At 42.9% G+C, this 21,510-nt stretch overlaps 1 protein-coding gene across 1 annotated transcript in view; it reads left to right on the top strand.

Moving 5' to 3' along the window:
- Positions 1-21,510, top strand: part of casq1b (calsequestrin 1b) — a 41,895-nt gene that overhangs the window by 13,757 nt on the left and 6,628 nt on the right. The window contains exon 2 of the mRNA XM_079491512.1: positions 19,091-19,184. Coding sequence (XP_079347638.1) covers positions 19,091-19,184 — 94 coding nt within the window. The remainder of the gene's footprint in view (positions 1-19,090; positions 19,185-21,510) is intronic.

Below are 21,510 nucleotides of genomic sequence, written 5' to 3'. Positions count from 1 at the left end.
TAATGTATTCCTTCATCTCGCCTGATGCCTGCATAAGTACTGCAGGCAAATCCATTCAATGTCAGCGCTGTGCAATGCAAGACAAAACTCAACCATCACGTTGACAAGCATTTTGTATGACTCCTGACAGCTGGATTTTTGTCTCCACCAGGTCGAAGGCATGGGGAGAGAGTATGTTTTGCACTCTGTCCGTGTGTGAGTCTGTGTCTGTGTGTGTGTCCGTCCGTCTGTTACTGACTTTTGTAAAACACATTTTTTGATATTACTCCTCCAGATTCTGTACAAAAATCCCACAAATCGTTACACAGTATCTCTATAGTCATGTGTTCAAGACGGATCTGTCCGATATTTCATATTCCATCCTAATTGGCTAACATTGGCTTTGCAGGATTGTGTGTATGTCCGTCCGTCCGTCTGTTACCAGCTAATCTCCGGCACCGTTAACCCGGTCGATGCCAAACTTTGCACACACACTCCCTGGATGCCAACGATGAACATCTGCCCCAAATTCTCCAGAACGGCCTGTTATAGCGCCACCAGTTATTACTCCTCCACTAGGCTGAGGAATATATCCCACACTTTTCACATTGGCCTGTTGTAGCACCACCAACAAGTGGATTTTTGCAAAACACATTTTTGGAACAAAATGCCTCAAATCATCCAATTGCCATCAAAGGCGAGTGGTTTCATGTCCAAATGAGTCTATTGAGGGGCGAGCCACTAGTCTCAAACTAAAGAAATAATTATTAATGCAGCCTGCAATTGGTAAAAATGCATGGCAGAGGACTTCTATAGCAGTGGTTCTCAAACTTTGTCATGTCAAGGACCCCCACATTTATATATAGCCTTGGACCCTCATCTGAAAATGTCTTGTGCCAGGGAAGAGAATATCCGTGTTCCCCCATACCCCACTCCGAGAACGGCTGTTCTACAGGGACTTTAGTCCTAGTGTAACAGAAGGCCAGCATTAAGAAGCATTTTCTGTGGTTAAATGGAGGGAGTTACGCTTAGGTAATGCATCCGGCTGCAGGGTATATGTTGCTGACATGCTGACCACGGCAAGGGGGCTGAGATGTTTGTTTGAGAGTGGAATCATATTCCATGTAGCCCCGAAAGACACCTATGCTTTTCTGGGCATAGAGGGGCAGAACCATCTCCCGGCCGAGACCGCCGGGCGACTTCCTATTGGCTCACCAACCTATGTGACCGCCTCCCCACTCCCCGCCCCCCTCTGCTCCCGGCTCCACACAGCCTCACGGAGAACACTGACATCACCACATTTGGAATGACGCCCCTCTGCACTCTTATTGGTTAGCGGAAATACAACGTACTGTATGCCAGTTCTCATGCATGTCTCGCCCCGGGCATTTTTTTCTCCTTTCAAACACCCACGGTCTCCGAGGCTACATTCCATGTGGCTCATTTGTGCGAAGGACAACAACACCTGTTCAGTGTATTACTAATAAGCATAAAGTACTTTTCAACGATTCAGATTCAAAAAACGCCTAAAGTAGCATATCCACAAGCTCGAATTGCATCGCTTCACGTTGCATTTTGAGCTTGTGGATCTGCTACTTTTGATGCTTTTCTTCTCTGCAACATTCATGAATCACTTTTCGTCCCTATTTTTGGAGACAACATTTTCTTTTTTAATTGGTCACGTGTTTGACACCTTCTAGTTTGTTTTTCCTGCAAATGGTGCCTCTGTGCCAAACACTTTTGTTTGTGTTTGTTTGGGCTTTAGCAAGAACAGATGCTTTGTCTATGATAATAAGGAGCAAAAAAATGGAGCACATTGAGCTGTGAAGGAATTTATCTCACAATTAACCACTTGAACCCTGTCCCTATTCGGGATGAAAATTGTGCAATGTGTGAGGTTCTGGAGTTTTTTTTCTTTTCTTTTGAAAATACATTTGGTGTAGACCAGTGCTTCTTTGTGCCAGGAACCCCAGAAGACGTGTAAATAAAATAATAATAAAAGTAAAAAAATAGCAGATGTACACAAGCTTGCAGCACGGCACAAAGTGACATGCAGTGAGCGTATAGATCTGCTATTTTTGAATAGCTAATGTATAAAATGATTGTGATGGCGCGCGCACACACACACACACACACACACATCCCTCCCTCCCTCCCTCCCTCTCTCTCTCTCTCCCTCTCTCTCTCGCATGCCACTCAAAAGGTAGATAGATCTAAATCTCATCAGTCACAGTCATGACTGTGCATCTGTGTGGCGGCGAGTAATGTAATATGTGATTTTAAAGACATCGGAGATGGTATACGTTTTTTTTGTTGGTTTTAGATTTATTTATTTTATGATTTATGGGTGCTTTATCAATGTAAACGTGATGCACCCAAATGGCTGCGATGCTAATCAATCTAGTTGATGATGCATATCGACCGTCTTTCTGAAATACAAGCCAAATATTTGGAACATCTACAAATTACAACCTCTTCTTTGCAAGACAACGCAAAGCAACCTGAAATGCTCCCAAAGTAGAATGAAATACAACCCCATAGGGCAGCCCGTCTCTGCAATCTAGTTCAGGGGTTCTCAACGTTTTTGGCTGGGGACCCCCGGAAATGCTTTGGCCGTGCCCCGTCCCCCTCCCCACTACACCCAATACAAATTGACCGCTACAATAACCTTAATAATAGCGAAAATACGTCATAAATAAATACTGAAACCATATTTTATCATTAAGTAAAGTTTATGCATGCACTGTGTGTACTATGTAAACTCTTAATTTCCATTTTCCAGCCATTCAATTGCAACATATATCCTGTGGCAATAGGATATATGAACATGCAATGTACACAGTTTTAACTCTTTGAGAGTTTTAGGCCTATTACTGTCTTGTGAGGCAGACTGCGCTTCCGTCAGACAGTCTGGATATTTTTTTTGTCTTTACTTTTGCGTACATTTGTCCTACTGTAAATCAAATTGGTCAAGCACATACAGCTTTGATGCTTAGCAGAAATGTGGAATTCAAACGTCCCCCTATACCTATATAACTCCTACATATGTAACTATAAAAGTAGAAATCGTCCTCCACCCAGACAGTTCATCTAAGTAAGGTTTTTCTGCAGTGTTGACTGGTGTATAGAAGCTTCCATGTCCATGCCGAGCGCCTTAAGGGCCTAGCAAACGGGGAGCAATAAAATGCGCCTATAGTTCATTTTCAATGAGACCTGCGTTTTTGCTCGGAGAAGACGCGGTGCGACAACACAAGCGTATTTACGTGAGAGCGGTCCCGTGAATTTGTTGCGCGCGTGCTAGTTACGTGCACACGCTCGCAACTCACCAGACCTGGATTCTGTTTAGCTTTTTTTTTACGCTTGCGTTGTTGCGCCCCCTCTTCAACAGACCTGGAGGAGACCTGTGTTGATCCAGGCAACAACGCCTGCGTTCCTCGCTTCACGTTTGCAAGGCCCTTTAGACTCAGGAAGGGAATCTGACAGCAGCTTTAACAAGGGCTGACCAGAATAGTCCCCACGGTGCAGCTTTAACAAGGGCTGACTTTAATAGTCCCCACGGTGCAGCTTTAACAAGGGCTGGCTATAATAGTCCCCACGGTGCAGCTTTAACAAGGGCTGACTTTAATAGTCCCCACGGTGCAGCTTTAACAAGGGCTGGCTATAATAGTCCCCACGGTGCAGCTTTAACAACAGTTGACCAGAATAGTCCAAACGGTGTAGCTTTAACAAGGGCTGACCAGAATAGTCCCCACGGTGCAGCTTTAACAACGGCTGACCAGAACGGTCCCCACGGTGCAGCTTTAACAAGGGCTGACACGTGTCTGGCCACAGCTGGAATACGCTGCAGTACCTACGATCGGCCAGCATGAGTAATGATGCGCTTCAATTAACCCTCTCGGTTCTGGCGGCTTGGTTATATCACTAACGTAATGCGCTGTCACACAGCGAACATATAATATATGGATGACATGGGACTCATTCTTTTTGCTTGTTCGTGCGCACGCACGCACGCACGCACGCACGCACGCACGCACGCACGCACGCACGCACGCACGCATCATTTATTAATGGGAGAAGAATGTCGTGGAAATGCAGAGGAGCAAAAAAGGGCCTCATGCATATTTAAAGTGACTTGTTTCATCCAGAGGTGTACCTGCAGCAGCTGGAGGGAGGCAGTGTAGCTCTGGAAAACATGACATTCTTTGAAAATGTTCCATTACTTTTTATTGTGATCAAAGACTCAGAGACGTTTTAATGGGCTCTATGCACACGCCATTTTGGAAAGAACTTGGGCCCCTTCCCTACTTCCTTACAAGGGCTTATACCGCTGATACTAATGAAGGCTCTGTTCCATTCTGGTCAAACGGGGTAGGGTGCTGCTGTTGTGCATGTTGACTCACTGGAAACACTCTGCTACACCAGTGGGTCTCAAAGTGTCCTTGAGTGGGTTCCAAAAGGCCCCGTACGGGTGTGTACGCCTATTGGGTTAGGGTTAGCCCATAGAGCACCTACTGTAAGTCTGACGTCAATATCGCTAGAGGGCGCTAAGTCCACGGGTTCGTGTATTTATTTATTTGTATTATAATCCCCATAGGGGGGGTCTTAGATCGCCTCATAAGAACTTTGTTTGACAAATAAACAAATCATCCCAGAAGTTTCACTCATAATGTAGATATGAAGAATCAACTAATGCTGCCGAATTACTAACATTTTCGCTAGAAGCTGTATCAAATATGAGTGACTGACTGTCGTAAACCATACAGAGACACCTCCCCGACAATATCGCAGAGAGGGTTTGTTTATTTTTGGACCACAATTCTTATGAGACGATTTTAAGATGACCCAATGTTATTCTCCATAGAGAAAAACCTCCGCGAACCCCTTGGAACCAGGGGATGAGCGAGAGACTTCGCTGCTCTATTGTCACTTACTTAAACAGTGTTCATTTTGACAGCAAACTGTGATTTAGTATTAGTCATAAGTCGTTCGAATAAAAGCCATTAAGTCTTGGTCATATTTTATGGGGGACTATAGAAGCTGAGTTAGGGTGCTAATTCCGGTGTATTAAGATGGTATGGTATGTATGTGTGGTGTTCATTAATATGCGTTGTCCCTCCCAAATAAACGTAGAAATAAAATAAATATCTGAAATGTTTTACTTTTAGTCTAGTTTTGGTTGACTAAATCTACAAAAACAGAGTAAGTTTATGTTGGCAGGCCTTGGTGGCATAATGCGGAGCGTGATGTAGACAGAACGCAGCCAAGCATTTTCTTTTAGTTCTGCTGGATCTCTTCTCCACTAGGCCCTCCCTAAACATTTGCGGCTAGTTTTTATTTGTTGATGAAATTGCCAGTGTATTTAGTCATGGTTTTTGTCATCATAGCTTAGTTTTTATTTAGTTTGTCAATGGAAGACAAGCTATAGTTGACATCAATGTTTTTCATCATAGTTTGTTATTTCTGCCTACATGTAGTTCAGGGGTGGGCAACTTTGATGATGGCGAGGGCCAATATATTTCCGCACTCACTCCAGAGGGCCACAGTGCATATTACTGTCGTAGAAAAAATAGCCGATCTACAAGTTCAAAACGCGTCGCAATGAGACGCGTTTTGAGCTTGTAGATCAGCTATTTTTGCTATATTTGAATTGGAATCCTGAAATGCATTTAGTTATAGTTATGTTAACTTTATGAACTGCTAACATAACTACATTGGACACAAAAAGACAATAACATTTTAATACTAGTCATTAAGTAATTAAAGCGGGTCATGTTTGCAGGTTTGGAATTGTAACAGCTGCAATCAATACTATATCAGTATTCTGATATTAACATGCGGGCCGCATTAAGTGAAGGTGGGGGCCGCATGTGGCCCCCGGGCCACCAGTTGCCCACCCCTGATGTAGTTGTATGAGCAGTGGAAGCATATCGTCATCGTCAGGCAGAAAGCTCCTATTTCCATATGTTTTTGTTTTTCGTAAATGAACACCCTATACGTCACACACTAGCCTACATGCGTCGAACAAAAGCATCAAAAGTAGTAGATGCAACAAACTCGAATCTCGCTACTTTTGATACTTTTGAAAGCAACAGTTTTGGACATACAGTATGAGGTTTCCACCAGACCGACAAGCAGACGGTATATTCAGAGCTGCATTGGGGTTCAGAGTGTGAGAGCTTTCAGAAGTACCTTATTACCGCTCAGTGTCGGTGTGTGAGTCACTCACAGATGGAGGCCCTTCTTCCATCTTCACATGGGAACGCATGCATGCTGACACCAGCGGGACGTCGAGGACCAGCATGATGAAATGAAAAAAAAGTGAAAAAAGGTTCCAAATACTATTTGGGTATTTCAGTCTTAATATCCCCTGAGATAATGGAGGTGTGTGTGTGTGTGCGCTCGTGCGTGCGTGCATGCATGGGTTATCTATAAATCAACTAGCGTGCATGAAGAGGGAAGACAGCGCTAGAATGAGCTCCGCTGCTGCGACACGTTGTTTTCTGTGGGTCCATTAGGTGGATTGTTACCTGCGAAAGTGTTTGCCATAATATGTGGACTACCTTCTTATGTGGAAGCCATTGTGCCGCTACAGTTTGTGCCGTATGTGTGACCTCATGTACATACGTACCTGGTGCTTAGCTTGAAATGCTTTGCTTTTCGATGACGTTTATTTTTCTGTTTCTTTCTCCCTCCTTGCTCTCCCGCTCTCTGCCTTCATTTCTTTCTTTCCTGAAAACAATTAAAATGAAACGATAGAGCTGTAGCACTTGCCCTAGTCTCGACAACCTTACAGGTGCATGCAAAGGCTCAATTTATGTAATTTAGATAGCATTTTATGTAGACATAGCACCCTATAATGTATACGCATAAGTCTCATTATATAGATATTCCACTGTTAAGACGGTTGTTAGGTTCTTAGCTTACGTAGGATTCTTGATGACTACTACAAGTAAGACGCGCGAACGCGGGAAGCGAACGCAGCTCGTAAATTGCAATAACAACAATTAGAATAAATTACGTACTTTTTTAAGGTTTTTTTTAAGTTCTTTTTTTTAGTTTTTTTTTTAAGTTACGTTTTTTTTAAAGATTTTTTTTAAGTTAAGTTTTTTTAAGTTAAGTTTTTTTTTAGTGTTTTTCTTTTTAAGTTTTTTTTTTAAGTTACGTTTTTTTTAAAGTTTTTTCTTTTTAAGTTTTCTTTTTAAGTTAAGTTTTTTTTAAGTTAAGTTTTTTTTTAAGTTAAGTTGTGTGTGTGTGTGTGTGTGTGTGTGTGTGCACGTGTGTGTTTTTGTGTGTGATACAGCTGCGCCCTCTGGTGGTGGGCGGGTGGTGTTACAGCGTGACACACACACAGACACACACACACACAGACAGACAGACAGACATGATCTGCTGGGTCTCATAGTAAATGCTCACTGCGTTCGCAATTATGTATCTGATGCATTACCAGGTGTTGTTCTTGCTTACTGTTAGTCGCTCTGGATTAAGAGCGTCTGCTAAATGCCTAAATTGTAAAAACGAATTCCGCCCACTGATTTAAACCTGTAAGCCTGTGATAAAAACTGATTCTACGTTGGTAATGTAGAACAAGTGGTTCTCAAAGTGGGGTCCTGTGCAGGGGGACCCCCAGGGCTCCTTGAGGCAGTTCAAGGAGCCCCAAGCTAAAACATTTGAGAGTTAGGAACTAAATGGAACATTAAAAGTCTCTAACGGGTCCATTTTGTTCCATTCGTACGCTGTCAGAGTTACAGGGGTCCTTGGCCTAAATGCATACATGCATACCAAACCGGGGTGTCCTCAAAATGTTTGAGATAACTTAATCTAGAAAAGTAACTTTCCTATTTAACGTGCAAGACAGCACATCTCCCTCCCAACCTCTTCTCCACACACACTCCATCAAATCCCAGACATTGTTCTATAGCCGACAGCAGAGCGTAGCGCTTGCTTTTGTTTTATATGCATGCTTTTATCTGAATCTTTCATGGCCACCCGGTTCAGTGTTACGCAACACGCTCCACGCAGAAGGCTGTGATGTTTTACAGCAGACATTAATAATTTACCGTCTAGCTTAATGCGGGAATGGGGGTAGGGGGGTGATGCCCGTTTGCTCAGGTCCCGAGACAGAAACTGTCATGGTGTGTGTCAGGTGAGGAAACAGTAGCAGAACAATGCAGGCAGGCAGGTCAATTAAGTCCAGTATTTATTACACAAAATAACACTAAACAGGCTTACATCAGGAGGTGAGGAGGAAAAACAGGATGACAACACGGGCAGGAACACATACAGTAACAACAAACTTGGATCTGGCAGTGTGAGCAGAATGAGTCCAGTATTAAGACTACAGGCTGATTAGTGAAGTGAACACAGGTGAGTGTCATCAGGCAACTGCAGGGCTAATGAGAGAATGGAGACAGGTGTGTAACTGGGAATGAAGAACTATGCACAACAGGAAACACTAGGACATCACTACATAATAAAAGTATAAGTGCGGCCTGGGCCATGGCTCAGTGGTCCAGGCACCTTGGCTGGCAATCCAGTCTGGCAGTGTGCCGTGGGTTCGACTCCCGATCCCGACGGCCTTTACTGCATGTCTTCCACCCATCTCTCTCCCCATTTCCTGTCAGCCTACTGTCTGTCCCTCCATAGAAAAAATAAAATGAAGGCGAAAGCCACAAAAAAAAAACATTAAAAAAAGAAAGTATAAGTGCACAGTTCACAGTACAGTTCACGACAAAAACATCTTGGAAGACGTGAAATGCTTGCTGCACTGCTGGTGTTAAACTGTAAGGCGAGGGGGCACGGTGTGGCGGAGTCGGTAGCGCTAGCTGTCACCTCACAGCTAGAAGGTCCTGGGTTTGATTCCCGCCAGGGACGCTGTGGGCACTGGGGGAGTCTACTGTCCTCGGCGTCATCAGCACCCATACCCTAGGTGGGGTTGGCGAAAGGGCCGTTCTGTGTGGAGTTATTTGCCCCGTGTCCCCTTATGCTAGGGTATAGCTACATTCTCAATCCCAAAATGGGATGACGGTGACTTCTTGGGATCGGATTTGGCCAAACGTCAAACGTTTGAATGGAAGGGGCTACCGTCGACGGCACATGCCGACTATAGAGGGGATACGAGTTACCATTCTGTCCCTAACTAAATATCTCGTGGCTCAAGTCCACTTTAGACAGTGCGCCTCCGCTCTCGACACAATGGCGTTACTAAGGCTGTGTTGAGACTGGCAGATACAAAGATGCAAAGCTACACAGCATATTTGTATCTTTGTATCTTTGTAGTTGAAGTTGAAACCAGCTCAACTTTTTGTAGCTTTGTAGCAGCTACAAACATTGCATGCATCTTTGCATCTTCATGTCGCTGGTAAACTGTACGTATCTTTGCATCTGCCCGTGTGAACGCAGCATGAGAATTTATATTTGCTACATCTGTGAACACGTAGATAAATGTGAACAAGAAGGCACTGGAGCAGCTCAGACGATTTAGGCCCTTATTTTATTTGTAACAGGGTGCAGGTAAAAAGCGACAACGTTTCGATGTGTCAATTACATCTTCGTCAGGTCAGGTTGACGTGCAAGACAACACATCTCCCTCCCAACCTCTTCTCCACACACACATGTAATTACAAATAAAATAAGGGCCTAAATCGTCTGAGCTGCTCCAGTGCCTTCTTGTTCGCATATATATATGTCCTGCTCCTGAGATGCACCAGATTGGCCTGCTATAGGCTAGAGGCGCGGCTGGAACTCCCTTCTACACGTAGATAAATGTATTGTGTGTTTGTGCACGTGCGTGTTCTATAGTAGGGATGGTTATGGAATATGGAGCCATGACTCACATCATAATGTGATTCACACAGATTCGTGACGCATCGACTGAAGCCATTAACAGCAGGATGCAGCCTCTAACTACTTTTCATTCACCAAAATGTAAATGTCGCAGAAAGACAGTGCGTGGCTGAGTCGATGGATTTGCGCTAGCAGTTATGTGAACATTTACTATGCCGTTTGTTGACAAGGGTTCATGCCATTTACCAGTGGTGGAGGGAAGTACATGATGTACTGTACTGTACCAATTTAATACTTTTACTTCTACCCCATTGCATCTCAGAGGCAATACTCCACTATTTGAAAATTCTGGTTACTATAGTTATCTAATAGATTTGGATTGTTATTACATGACAATAAAACATACATGATTAAACACTTAAGCCCTATGTACAATTCGGCTATTTTCCAAAGGATGATTAGAAAACCTGTGAAATGCGATGAGTACTTATACTTAAGCACTTAAGTAAATTTTGTTACCAATACTTTTGTACTTTTGTCAATTTTGAATACCAGACTTATTTGTGACATATTTCTACATTATAGTATTGGTATACTTTTACTTAAAGTGAAGTACTGTACCTCTTCCACCACCATTTACTATCGTCGTTTGTGGACATGGGTTTCGTGCCATTTACTGGGATCAAGCACTCTGGGTAAGAGCATCTTCTAAATGCTTACTGTAAATTGTAAAATTGGACAAACACAGTCTGGGTCAATTTAGAGTGCCTTTTTGTTCAGAACTCACTTGGCCCCCAAAACGACCCAAATGATGTCACCCCTCTTACATGCTCTACTAAAATAGAATATTGGACATTATCATTGCACGTATCTCTGTACTTTCACATAACAGAGAGAGCTAATGGCATACTCCACATTTTGCCCCTCGTGTAGTGATGCCTACCAACATAATACAGTTTTTTTTAACAATAGGACATTTTGTGAGCTTGTAGATTAGGCTATTTTCTCGATCCATTGTATGACGTTAAGTATACAGTCCAGAGTCCAGACACAAGCGGTTAAAATGTAAACTGGGTTTTCCGATAGCCGGTGTATGCATTATATAGGCAATAAAACAGAAGCGGTGGCTTCCCTTTTACTTGGCGGGTATGTTACAAGAAATGTGACTCCTGTCCTGTGTGCCTGTGTTGCATCCCTCGGCCCTCCCTCGCCCCGCGGTCGATCTGTTTGCTATTAAAGCCAAGCGGAAGGTCTCCTGACACCTCGTCGTGGCACGGTGCCACGCTGTCTCTGGCGTCACCTGCCGAGCTCACGGTGACTGGGCATTGGCAGGGGAAGCCATGATATCGCTAGCAAGCGCTGACCTCTGTCTTGGCTCCCACACACAGACTGGAGGAGTGAGGGAGTGGGGGGGATGCTCATGAAGATGATATCAGACCAGTGTTGATTTCCTCGACTAAAACTACGACGGAAAATGTTCGTTGACTACCGAATGGACCCGTATAAGGGTCCAAATGGTTCCATTTGTATACTCAGTTACTCTGGGTTACAGACCTGTTATGGTCATTCAGGGCTATCTCTTAAAGTAGCGATGACTCCTGAGAGAGAGACAGACAGAAAGTTCATGCCCAAGTGGAGTTGTAACTTGTAACCAAAAGCGATCATGGCCTGAGGAAAATTGATGGATGTCTCGAGACTCCCGGTGGGTCACTCTTGAGCACTGATGTGACACAAGTATCAGTTGTCTTCTTCCATCCGTCATCCCACGGTTCCTTGTCATGGGCATGTCCCTTCCTCCCTCGTCCGTTGTCTAATAGCTACGCAACGGGTGATGAAAAAGTAACCAAGTTAATTTACTCAAGTACTGTGACCACTTTGGTAGAGGTTTGGGTTATTTAGTTACCTTGCCATGATGTAACTCCAAATATGGACAAGACGTAAGAACTGTCCACATTTGGTTGTTGTTGCTGCGCGACTTTCAAGCCCTTGTCAAAAACACACATCTTACCCCCCCCCCCCCCCCCCCCCATCTTTGTACACTTCACCCACACAAAGTCCTTATATAGTCGAGCAACTTCTTGCTTTGTTCCCTCCCTCCATTGCACCCCACGGCCGTCCCCTCTCATATAAATAAACATGTGTTACAAATATGGCCGTGACCTATGACAGTGTGGAGTATGGAGCTCCATAGGGGGTGGGGGGGGGGGGTAAGTAGGATGTGTGTTTTTGACAAGGGCTTGAAAGTCACGCAGCAACAACACACATTATATGCAGTGTTGGGCAGTAACGAGTTACTTTCAATATATTACTGTAATATTATTATATTACCCTGTAACGAGTAGTTAAGGTATTACTGTGGAAAATAGTCTATTACTAGTATATTGATGCTAATATTTATTTTATATAGAATATCTACAGTACATAATGTGGAATATGCAGTGGAAAAAGACGGTTTTGTTTTATCGCCTTGCAATGTTTCAGTTTGGCTGATTAGGGATTCAGTTCTAAAAGGAGCTGGCTAAACAGATTGTGTTGTTGTACAATTATTTTGCGTGCGTGCATGTGCGTGTGTGTGTATAAATCGGACAGTGCATTTTAATCCACTGTCCATTCGAGGAAATGTCACTTGGTTATAGACGAATCCACAGAGGGGTGCCCTGAGCGCAGCCATTACTGAGGTGTACCATTAAGCTGATTATTAGCTACACCTGGCTTACAGAGCACCCTTTATGGGTATGTAACTCAGAGAGTGTACAAATGGAACATCATTTTGGTTCCATTTGTACACTCTCAGAGTTAAATTGACAGTGATTTCACAATATAAATTGGCGTTCCCCCAGATATAAATGCCATACAATGGGGGTCCGTAGCCTAAATGCATGTCAAACTGGGGGTCCTTGAAATTAAAATGGTTGAGAATTACTGCTAATGCTGTAAAACTCTTCTCTTATGGGGGGTCCCGGGTGTATCTGTTCCAAAGTGGTACCGCCAATTTGAGAGTCCTTGACATGAAAATATTTGAGAACCACTACCATAGACTGTACGGTGATTGCTGGCCCACGCAGCTGGTTGGTTTCCCTGTCCTGTAAGGTCAACTATGTTGTAAGCAGTGGTGGAAAGTAACTAAGTGCATTTACTAAGTACTGTACTTGAGTACAATTTTGAGGTATTTGTACTTTTACTTCTACTCCACTACATCTCGGATCTAAATGTTGTACTTTTATCTTACTATCTTACTTCAGCCCTATAGTTTACACGTTTTAGCCATTTGAAAATAGCCGATTTCAAAATATTCACATTTGAAATGGGACCTTCTGCATAATGTGTACTTTCTACTTTTGGTACTTTAAGTACATTTTAATGCCAATACATTTGTACTTTTACTCAAATACATTTTGAATTCCGGACAGTTACTTAAGTACAAAATGTGAGTACCTTTTCCACTACTGGTTGCAAGTCAGCAACCCTGTACCTGTTTCAGTGTCTGTGTTACTGTCTCATTCCCAGAAGTCGTAGTCTCCTTTTCTATGACGGGATACGGTGAGATATGAGGTACTGATTAAAAGTTAAAGGTTAAAGTACTACTATTTGTCACATACATTGCTGCATGAGAGATTTGTTCTCCGCATTGACCCATCTCTTGCAGCCGCAGCCGTGCCGTGCTCGGGAATCATTTGTAGCTGATCTAACCCCCCAATCCAACCCTTGATGCCGAGTGCCAAGCATGCAGGGAGGCATGGGGTCCCATTTTTACAGCCTTTGATATGACCCTCCCAGTTTCAGGGCGGACACTCTAACCACTAGGCCACTGAGCTGGTTTAGTGGCAGATCCTAATGGACACCTTTTTCCTGTCTAATTATGGCGGTATACGGTGAGACGCTGCAAGACACTGTAACCCGTGTTGTTGCTTTTCCTGTGCAGCACGTGACGGGACGCGGCGAGACACTGTTGTTTTCCAGCATAGTGCAGGACCATTGTAGAGGTTTTACCTCTGTATACTGTTGCTCTGTGTCGTTGAATGATTCTTGTTTTGCTTTCTTTTCCTTACTCTTTACCTGTAACTCTGTAAGTGTAAATGCTGTGCCGCCTCTCTGGGCGACTGAATTTCCCCTGCGGGATAATAAAGGTATCTATGTATCTATCCTTACAGTTCGCCAACCCAGAAGCAATAATCTATCAGGTAGGTCCTGTGAGCATCTCTGTTGTCAACGCTAAAGCTAGGCCGCAACAGCAAAAACAAAAACAAAACATTTGCAAACTTCTCCTGCTGCTGCATTATGCACTTGTTTATTATGCACTTGTTTATTATGTCCACTCATGTCTATCCAGTCAACTGAGCCAACCATCTAATATTATCAAAGGTAGGGTAAGTGATTTTCTTTGGTGAAAATAAGTCTTAAAAAGCTCTATATTGTGATAGTACTTATTGCTAGAGTGTTTGTTCAGTAAAGTGCTTTACAAAGTCGAACGTAATCGACGCAGGAAGCGCTAAGCAACGGAGGGTGAGATCAATTTCTCCCATTGCGTCAGCTCTCTTGCGTCATCCGTCACCTTGGAACGAACCCCAATCCAGCGCAAGAAACGCAAACATCGGTCCTCGACGCAAGCATATAAAAGTAGTACCCCTGTCGGCAAGAAGGCTTTTCCTCCTCTACTCGACCCAATCTTTCTGAAAGAGGATGACACTTCCGCCGGCACCTTTGTAAACGTAAACACGATCGGCATGGAAGTTAAACAGGACAACATGACATCATGGCTGTTTGGCTGTTTACAGACTCAGTCAGAATACAGATTAAACGATTGGAATTGTAAGTGATGACATGACACTATAAGAAATTAAGCTTGATTAATGGCTACTTTCTCCTGATTGGCTGAAATGTTGACAAATACCTGGAAATGTAAATGTTGCTCTAAATAAGAGCTGGAGAGACAGGGAGACCCCTGTTACTGAACAAACACTCGATAGCAATGATTACTATCAGAATATAGTGACCTTGCAACAAACTTTTTTCTTTTTACCAAACAAATATCACCTTAATCCATTATTTTATTCTGACATGCATCCATCCAAAATGTTTGCAAAGAACAACATCTTGGCTCTGGAACGGAGCCTGTCCCATTGGCTTTTACATGGTGCTTATCTTAATTTAGCATTGCCAGACAATGGGCCAAGATCCCAAATGTCAGGGAACGGAATCCGTGGCCGCGGTGTTAAGACAAGAACGCGGAATTACAGCAGAGAACAGAGTGTGTACAAGCTCCGATAGTTGTGTATAATTTATCGTCTCCTAATCCTATGCTTTCATTTAGTGAGAATTTGGCTGTTTACAGACACGACCAACAAACCGTGTTTTCCGTTACAGATGATCATCCACTAGTAATGATTCTGAACGTCATGTCTGGCTTCCTTTGACAATGAATGGTAGACTGCATCTTTTAATCTGCCCCGTGGGAACGCAATGATTAATTGATTACATCACTAGCAAAAGACGCAAAATTGGCTCAATTCAATTAGAATAAACAAGTTTCAAGCTTGCAAGGCGTTGCGGTGTGAGCTTGTAGATTGGCCAGCACAGGCAGATGTATATACTTAAATTATGATGATAGTGTAAAACTCAATGTATACAGTTATAACTACATCTCAACTCAAAACAAAAATAAAGTGGCACGTACTGTCAGTACAGTTGAACAATCAAATCTGTCATAGCTGCCATCTAGTGGACGAATAGTTGATTGCACATTATAGACCAACGCAAGCCTACAATGGAGACGTAACTCACGCAGGGACTATGTAAGGACTAAATAACGTTTAGTGTGCGTTTTGACTCACCCCTCCAAGGCAAAACGGACTCTGTCGAGGCCTTAATTAACAGGAGTCTCCGTGTCTCTCCAGCATTTTATTAAACAGAAAATGCATGCCACGCATTTAGTCAGCACGGCCCCTTTACAAGCCGAAACCATCGAAATTGACGCACTTGCACACACAGCGGTGCACCCTTGATCTGTGTTTTGTCATCAGAACAGCTGGAATGCATCAGCGCGGTAGCCAATTTTGTTTTATTCATCTCCAAAAACATAGCTTTTTCGTATGATCACCTCAATCTGAGGGCAATTACATTGGAAAGAGTTTTTTTTATTGTGTCCAGCGCGGGATCCGTAGATGTAAAATGAATGACGACATCAGGAGTCGTCCGATGTCGTTCTAGGTGATATTTAATCACATTTAATAGTCGTCCGATAGCGTCTGTGGCCCGGAAAGTGTTAGAATAGAGAACTCAGTCAGAATACAGATTAAACAAGTGGAATTGTAATTTGTAAGTGATGACATGACACTATAATAACTTAAGCTTGATAAATGGCTACTTTCTCCTGATTGGCTGAAATGTTGACACCTACCTGGAAATGTAAATTTTGCTCTAAATAAGAGCTGGAGAGACAGGGAGACCCCTGTTACTGAACAAACACTTGATAGCAATTATTATGATTATCAGAATATAGTGATTTAACCTTTTAACAAACTTTTCTTTTTAACAAACAAATATCCCCTTTAATCCATTATTTTATTCTGACATGTGCATCCATCCAAAATGTTTGCAAAGAACAACATCTTGGCTCTGGACCGGAGCCTGTCCCATTGGCTTTTACATGGTGCTTATCTTAATTTAGCATTGCCAGGCAATGGGCCAAGATCCCATAGCAGCTCAGGAGAAAGGCTGTATGGGCATGGGTCCAACCATGAGGTCATGGATGGTGGCTGTTGAGACCATAGAAATAAATGGATGGCGTGGGCTGGGACAGAGTTCATCTGAACACTTCCCCCGCTGGATCGGAATCTGACGATTTGTTTGGCTGGTGCTTGTGGAGTCTTGGCCGCCTGCTTTTGACTGGCGTCCATTTTGTGGCCATCGATATGGCCCTGCGGTTGTTGTTACTGCTTTGATCTTTTGTCCTCCACCAGATTTTGTCTGTCTTTATGCAAAGTGTAATTTCAAAGCCAATTAAAAGGCGAATCATGCCTCTATATCCTTTTTGTGGTAGGTGGTGAAGAAAGATGAAGAAAGATTCATTATTAAAGGTTCTGTAAGCGATATCTGCTGTATATCCTAACCATGTCTATAGTGTTTGCTCAATTACAGGAGTCTCCCCCATCTCATGCAGCCCATTTAGTAAAGAAAAAAAGAAAATCTATTTTCAGGACGGGATACCAATTTCATCCAATCAGGAGAGAGAGCTCATGCAGGGCACAGAATAAACAAGTGAAATTGGAAGCGATGAAGCAAATAAATTAGCAGTCAAAATTGGAACTGGAACACAAGCTGACAAATCATGATGTGTGAGTCGTTCTCTCTCTCTCTCTCTAGAGAAGATGGAAATTGATTGGGAGCTAGGCCCTCCTATATGCCCAGCTGTGTCTATTTGTGTGTACCCCATAGCGATGATTCGATTGGTTGAGCAAAGGACATATTGAGGATAAAAAGTGAGGACAGATAATTGAGGACCCCACAGAAATCACACAGGTGTAATTTTTGTGTTTACAAAAGAGATGGACCCGTTACAAATAGGAGCTTCAGATTCTTTTAACAAGGAAATGTTTAATTTTAGCCCATTAAAACCAGGAAAGCATCTGTCATTTTAGATTTTGCGTTGGCTATTCAACAAAGGCAGATATACAAACTAATATACCTCATGCCACGCTGTGAGCTTAGTACATCTGCTATTTTTGAAAATGTTTGAAAAATCTTGAGTTGTAGTTGTGAGAACTATGTGATTTAGAAGGCCTTTGTAGAATCAGCCTCAGCTCAGGTATGGGTTAACCCAAAAATAAATATCACTATATACAGCACCTTTTGAACCATTATAAAGTTTCACATCAGTCAAGGCTGTGTGTTTATGTCATACGAAACATAATACTGCGGTGGGCAAAATGTCAGATCAATACAGTGTGGTGCGGACAGTGATAGAAAGAAAGAGAAGAGCAACTGTGGGCCTACCGTACGTGTGTGTGTGCATGTGTGTCATATTATGTCTGCGTGTAGCCTATATGTGTGTAGGGTGTGTGCGTTCGCCCTCAGCAGCTTGCTCCCCTCAATGCACCTGTTGTTGCGTCTCTTCCTCGACATGACTCCCCCCCTCCCCCCTCTGCCTCTATCGGAACCCCTGCTGCCCGAGTTTCCCTCCCATTGATTGGCTACGGGGGCTGTCAATCGCTGGCTCCAATTTCACTCGGATTTAGAAAGTGCAAGCAGGCAGCGATCCGAGGTATTTGCTTTTAAGGCCTTGGGATTGAGGATAAATGCCAAGGGGTTTGCTTATGTAAAGCATACAGGAAGTGTGTTTTCCACGCAGTTCACACGAGAGAGAGAGAGATCATCTGTTGGCTGTCTGTCATGCGGGAGCACACAGGAATGCACTGCTCTCTGGGGAGTTAGTGACACTGCATGCAGCTAGGGCTGGGTATTTATATCGATATTGTATCTGTGCCTGACGTCACTCTCACCCCTGGGTTGTTATTTTTTTGTATTGGAATTCCCATAGGCAAATGTTAGATCGCGTCGTATTAAAAATAATAATAATACATTTTAGAGAAAAAAAAAGAAAAAAAACGTTTCGTACTTTTTGGATAAATTAGTACTTTTTTTCCACCGTCAGTTGATGCTTCATATCCATAGGAGTCAAATCGTTATTGTGATTCCAGCATGGGATCTCCCTAAGGGAATTCCAATACAAAAAATAATGCCATGATAGCGCCCTGTAGCGAGTGATGTCAGACTTTGGTGCTCTATGCTCTATCGATATTGTGATATGAGATTGTCTGGACTATTGCTTATTGTAATATTGTGATATTGCAAATGTTGTCTGGTTTTAATCACTTTGCTTTTACTTCAACCGCTTTTTTTCAAAATTGACAAAAATGAGGAAAATAGCCGAGAAAGAAGAAGAAAACGGCAGGTTACAACACTTTTTTTCTTGTTTTTCTTCTTTGTAATTATTTGTTTGGTCCAAAATATTGTGTTTATTCATTGTCATGATTTGTCACGACTCGAGTTGGCTTTGTACGACGCTTAAAAAGGTCTTTAAATAAATACTTTTTGAAATGTCTATGGGGAAAATGCATTGGGAATTATTTCCTGGGCCTGGCGTCGTCATGAAAGGGGGCGGGACTGCGACGTTCTATACTGTACAAGTGTACATGCATCAGGTCGATAACATCGTCTTGATAAGTAACCTACTGATGATTATCGGTTGATTTTCATTTGCGTTTAAGTCACTAACCTCCTGTCCTCGTCTTTATCCACCACTCCACTGCTTTCTCTGCTCTGCCTCCAGCTCGCAGCCCAAGTCCTGGATGACCTGGACGACGAGGACATTGGTTTTGGCCTGGTGGACGAGAAGAAAGACAGTTCGGTTGCAAAAAAGCTGGGTAAGCCTGTATACATTTTAGATTCTTTTAAAGATGGAGTGCCATGATACCAATGATTTCCCCCCCAAAAAAGTGTACAGTATTTGTTAAAATGTCCTTTTTATGTGGACATGCCCACCAGTTCATTAAGTATGCCTGGTTTGCCTGGTGGTGGGTGGTGATCCACCTGAACTGAAGCCGCACCCAAAGCTGTTGTTGTATGATAAAGGGGGAAGGGTTAGGGGAGGGGACGATATTGTGATATATCACTCATATCACTCAGCCTCCAGGAAGAAACCTTAAATAGAACTGGAAGACACCAAGGGGTCTAATTAAGTACTGTCACCTCATAAACACATAAAAACAATAAAACCCACAGCACTCCATCTTTGATTGTCTCCTTTTCCGTTACTTTAACATGGTTGGATTTTGGACCTTAGAGTAGGATATCTTGTACTGAAATTAGAAAGTAAATACAATCGCTCTAGGCTTTGAATGAATGAATGAATGAATGAATGAATGAACGAACGAATATGATGAATGAATATAATGAATGAATGAATGAATGAATGAATGAATATAATGAATGAATGTAATGAATGAATATAATGAATGAATATAATGAATGAATGAATGAATGAATGAAACAGAAGTGACACCCAAAACAAAACAGAGAGAAAAGAACATGTAAAATAAGAACTTTGACAAAATGAAAACAATTACAATAATCAGCAGATTTTAGCTTGAAAGAAACAGAAAGAAAGCATACAGAAATATGCAATCGTACACACTAGTGTTGTAGTCGAGTCCACCTAAAGAGAGTCAAGACAAAGTCTGAGGGGGGGCGAGTCCAAGTAAAGACCGAGGGAGGGGCTCGAGTCAGAGTCCGGATTCCTGACCGAGACAAGATTTCCCCCCCCTATTTGATAGGTACAGATAACACTGTGAGAGCAGGAAGGCGTGTCAGCTGCGCTCTGTTACTTACCAAGATCTATAAGTGCCAGACAGCTCTCTCATAATGTTAATGAGTTAATATGGGTATAATACAATTATTTTGTTGCCTTGTAGTGACTCGTGACTCGAGTGGACTCGGTGGGGAAAGAGTCCCGAGTGAAACTACATCATTATGCTAACAACAAAATACATCTCAGACAATAAGAGCAAAGACCACCTCTTTGCAAGAAATGCGTCAGTGGCCTATGGCAATACGAGACAAAATGATGCAACACTGCCCTCATGTGTTCACTAGAAATGTCACAGTTAAGTCAGTTAACTGACTACTGGCGTGTGTGTGTCTGTGTGTGTGTGTGTGTGTGTGTGTGTGTGTGTGTGTGTGTGTGTGGTGTGTGTCGTGAGTGAGTGAGTGAGTGAGTGAGTGAGTGAGTGAGTGAGTGACGCAAACAAGGTACCTTTATGTAAATGGTTCCCAAACTGGGGGTTGCGCCCCCGAGCCAGGGTGTCACCAAATGATTTTGGGGGGGTCCCCAGATGATTTGCATTTGCAACATGTTTTCTCACTCAACAGTAGTAAACAAATCATCATGCAGTAGCCATACTATATGCCTCTGACTCAACTCCTACAATAGAGGGTATGCACGTGACATCATCATCAAACACGGAAGTTATGCAGGAACACCTACAGAGTAGCAAAAAACGACTTTCTGGCCTTGACAGCCCATTCATCCAAACAGAAAAGTCCTGTCTGATTGCATTAACCAACCTTAAACAATGTTAAACTCACTTTGCCTGTTGCTTTGCCACTCGATGTGCCATTCACTTTAAGCATGCGCAGTCTATTGCAAGTGCTTGCCAGGGTGAGCATTAATTAACACCCCTGGCGGTCCCAGCTGGGGTGCAGTACTTAAGTACTTGGTTTAGACTAGTCATTGGTTAGACCAGTCATTAGTCCTACAACTACAACCTATCTCAAACCCTCACCCTAAACCTAACCTCCCACGGGGCAGCACACCTAAACCTAACCTTAACCCATGTCTAACCAATGACTAGTCTAAACTAAGTATGCACCCCCCCCCCCCCCCCCACACACACACACACACACACACACACACACACACACACACACACACACACACACACACACACACACACACACACACACACACACACACACACACACACACGCCATGATTAAACCTAGCTGCAATTTGCAATACTGTTTTTTTTAAATGGGTTGAATCTAGAGTTGCAATACCCTCCATTGACTCCCCATTGATCAAATTGAAATTTCCAATCTGCTTGTATTGAACGATGTTAAACTCACCAACATTGCAGCTGTAGGGCAAGTTTGAATTAACCGCTTTCAATCTGCAAAGCATTTGTTTCATAA

The sequence above is a fragment of the Electrona antarctica genome (assembly GCF_951216825.1).
Source record: "Electrona antarctica genome assembly, chromosome: 21".
Taxonomy (NCBI): Eukaryota; Metazoa; Chordata; class Actinopteri; order Myctophiformes; family Myctophidae; genus Electrona; species Electrona antarctica.
This window is presented reverse-complemented; position numbering and strand designations above follow the sequence as displayed.